Consider the following 3,558-nt stretch of genomic DNA (forward strand, 5'->3'; position numbering starts at 1 on the left):
ATTTATGACAGAAAAATACTTAACAATAAATAAATAGATTAAAAAAATTAACTATTATTAATAATATTAATATTAACAGTATTATTATTAATATCTCATATTTCACCCCACCAAATCAAAAGAATAAAAAAATAATTTACCTAAAGAAAATAAAACCTATTTGTAGAACCATCAAGAGTTTTTAAAGTACATAATTATCATAAATTCCTTTTACTGTAATGCAGTAATTACAAATGAAATAATTAAATTTAGTTTTTATGAATTTATAATCATTCAAAATATTGTAATTTCAATAAATTAAATATTATATATTGTTTGAAATTTTTTTTACTAATGGATATCAAATAATTCATATTAACAAACAAGTAATTAATTGTACTACTACAGTGATTAATGAAAACAAAAATCTGTATTGTGAGTGAACTAGGGGAAACTCGTTTTTCTCCACTGAATAAAAAATAAAAGGTTATGAGTTTTTATCTCACAATTCTGACTTTTTTCTCAAAACTGCGATACAAACTCACAATTTTGACCTTTTTTCCTCAGAATTGTAAACTTGCAATTCTGATAAATTAAGTCAGAATTGCGAGATATAAACTCACAATTTCTCGATTTTTCTCACAAACGCAAGTTTGTATTTGCTTTTCTGACTTTTCCTGCAATTCTGACGTTTCTTGCAATTCAAATTTTTTTCCCGCAAAGGCAACTTTATCTCGCAATTCTGACTTTTTTCCTGAAATTCTCACTTTCTTACAAACAGCATTTTGTATTTGCCATTGTGACGTTTTTTTCTTGCAATTCTGACTTTTTTTGCAAATGCAAGTTTGTAATTCGCAATTCTGACTTTTTTCTTGCAATTCTGACTTTCTCACAAATGCGAGTTTATATAATGAAATTCTGATTTTTTTCTCAGAATTCTGACTTTATTCTTGCAATTGTGACTTCTTGCAATTAAATTCTTTTTCTCACAAATGCGAGTTTGTATCTCGCAATTCTGACTTCTTGCAATTCTGACTTTTTTCTGATAATTCTGACTTTTTCACGCAAATGCGAGTTTATCTTACAATTCTGACTTCATCTTGCAAATGCAAGTTTGTATCTCGCAATCCTGACTTTTTCTCGAACAATCCTTTTTTCCCAGAATTGTAAACATACAATAAACTCTCAGACATAAACTCGCAATTGCGAGAATAAATTGTGAGATAAAAAGCAATTACGTTTTGTTTAAATGGCAAAAATGGGTTTCCATACTAATCTGAATTTCAAAAGTATTTTAAAAAAGCAAAATCTTAATGCAAAAAAAAAACAACAACAACAAAAAAACTAAAAATTTATTTTAATGAAATTATCACATTCGTTGTTGCATTTGTGCATTCCACAGAAAAAGGTTCTCAGGGTGATGTACGTTTGGGCGTTGTGTCGAGACCAGGAAGAGTTGAACCCTTACGCCGCATGGAGACTCTTGGACATCTCCTCTTCCAGCACTGAGCAGGCCCTATAAACCACGGCTTTCTCAACGGGGACACGAGGGGAGGGATCGGGGGGCGTGGCTCAACTGGGGGCGGGGCCACACACATCAGTTTGTTTTACATAACTCCGCCCCTAGTGGTTACTTCCAGAGCTCCTCCGCGAACCGCAGGGTTGTTCGCGGTGAGCCATTGAGCCAAAATGGCCGACGGTTGGACTCACGCCATTGGACCGAAACCCCATCAGTCTGAAAGACTAAGAGACTCGTTTTCGTTTGTGCGTACTGTCTGTTTAACTGTTCTGGAAGGAATAATGTCGAGTGGTTATCAAGTGCCATTCTACCAAGCTATCAGTAACAATGTTTAATAATAGTAATTATAATAAAAGTACTTAATTTCTATTGGTTGAATCTGAAGATAACTAGACCTCCCGAGGCGCCTTAAACAGCGATACAGTTTGGAATTGTTGCGACAATTGTAGATGTCTCTATTTATTAAAGATTTGATCCAGGTTATGTAGTTTTATCAATTACAGATTGTATCGTTAAGGTCAGCCTTAAAGTTTTCTTCTTTAAAAGAGTTAGATCGTTTATTAAGCCATCAGTTTTTTTTGGTTCATTTCCGCCTCAGTTATGTGGGGCTGAAATAGCGGTTTGTCTTCAAAACGACAACAAGACAGTAAAATATCATTAGATTTGCCTTCCATCTGAAAATGAGTTGCCGGTTGATGTAGAACTTGATCGTAAACATGTAATGTATATTAAAATTATTCCACGCTTCACCGCGAAAGATGTGTTGATGTTGATTTGATTTCATGATAAGTTACTAGTTAGGTTGCTTGCTGGTACATTTTAGCTACTAACAAAAGCTAGCTAACTGCAATGAAATAGCTACAGTGGGGCAAATAATTATTTGATACACTGCCGATTTTTCAAGTTTTCCCACTTACAAAGAATTTTCATCGTGGGTACACCTCAACTGTGAGAGACAGAATGTAAAAAAAACATCCAGAAAATCACATTGTAAGATTTTTAAATAATTAATTTCCATTTTATTGCATGAAATGAGTATTTGATCACCTACCAACCAGCAAGAATTCTGGCTCTCACAGACTTCCTATCCTCCACTCGTCACCTGTATTAATTGCACCTGTTTGAACTCGTAACCTGTATAAAAGACACCTGTCCGTACACTCAATCAATCAGACTCCAACCTCTCCGCTATGGGCAAGACCAAAGAGCTGTCTAAGGACACTAGGGACAAAATTGTAGACCTGCACAAGGCTGGGATGGGCTACAGGACAATAGGCAAACAGCTTGGTGAAAAGGCAATAGCTGTTGGCGCAATTATTAGAAAACTGAAGAAATTCAAGACTCAGACTGGGGCTCCATGCAAGATCTCGCCTCGTGGAGTATCAATGATCCTGAGAAAGGTAAGGGATAAGCCTACAGCTGCACAGGAGGACCTGGTCAATGACCTGAAGAGAGGTGGGACCACAGTCTCAATGGTTACCATTAGTAACACACTACACCGTCATGGATTAAAATCCTGCTCAAGCCAGCACATGTCCAGCCCCGTCTGAAGTTTGCCAAAGACCATCTGGATCATCCAGAAGAGGCATCGGAGAAGGTCATTTGGTCAGATGGGACCAATATTGAACTTTTTGGTATAAACTCCACTCGCCGTGTTTGGAGGTGGAAGAAGGATGAGTACAATCCCAAGAACACCATCCCAACCGTGAAGCATGGGGATGGAAACATCATGCTTTGGGGTGCTTTTTTGCAAAGGGGTCAGAACCACCACCTTATTGAGGGGAGGATGGATGGGGCCATGTATCTCCAGATTTTGGGCAACCACCTCCTTCCCTCAGTAAGAGCACTGAAGATAGGTCATGGCTGGGTCTTCCAGCATGGCATGACAATAACCCCAAACACACAGCCAGGACAACTAAGGAGTGGCTCTGTAGGAAGCATTTCAAGGTCCTGGCATGGCCTAGCCAGTCTCCAGACCTGACCCCAATACAAAATCTATGGAGGGAGCTGAAACTGAAACCTCAACCCCAAAACCTGAAAGCTCTGGAGAAGACCTGTAT

The 3,558-nt window shown here is 37.5% G+C and overlaps 1 protein-coding gene across 1 annotated transcript in view; it reads left to right on the forward strand.

Annotated features, from left to right (window-relative positions):
• LOC141338951 (lysine-specific demethylase 4D-like) overlaps window positions 1-1,501 on the forward strand; it is an 86,810-nt gene extending 85,309 nt beyond the window's left edge. The window contains exon 14 of the mRNA XM_073844563.1: window positions 1,382-1,501. Within this exon, the coding sequence (XP_073700664.1) occupies window positions 1,382-1,501 (120 nt within the window). The remainder of the gene's footprint in view (window positions 1-1,381) is intronic.
• The last annotated feature ends 2,057 nt before the right edge of the window (window positions 1,502-3,558 follow it).

The sequence above is a fragment of the Garra rufa genome, chromosome 7 (genome assembly GCF_049309525.1).
Source record: "Garra rufa chromosome 7, GarRuf1.0, whole genome shotgun sequence".
Taxonomy (NCBI): Eukaryota; Metazoa; Chordata; class Actinopteri; order Cypriniformes; family Cyprinidae; genus Garra; species Garra rufa.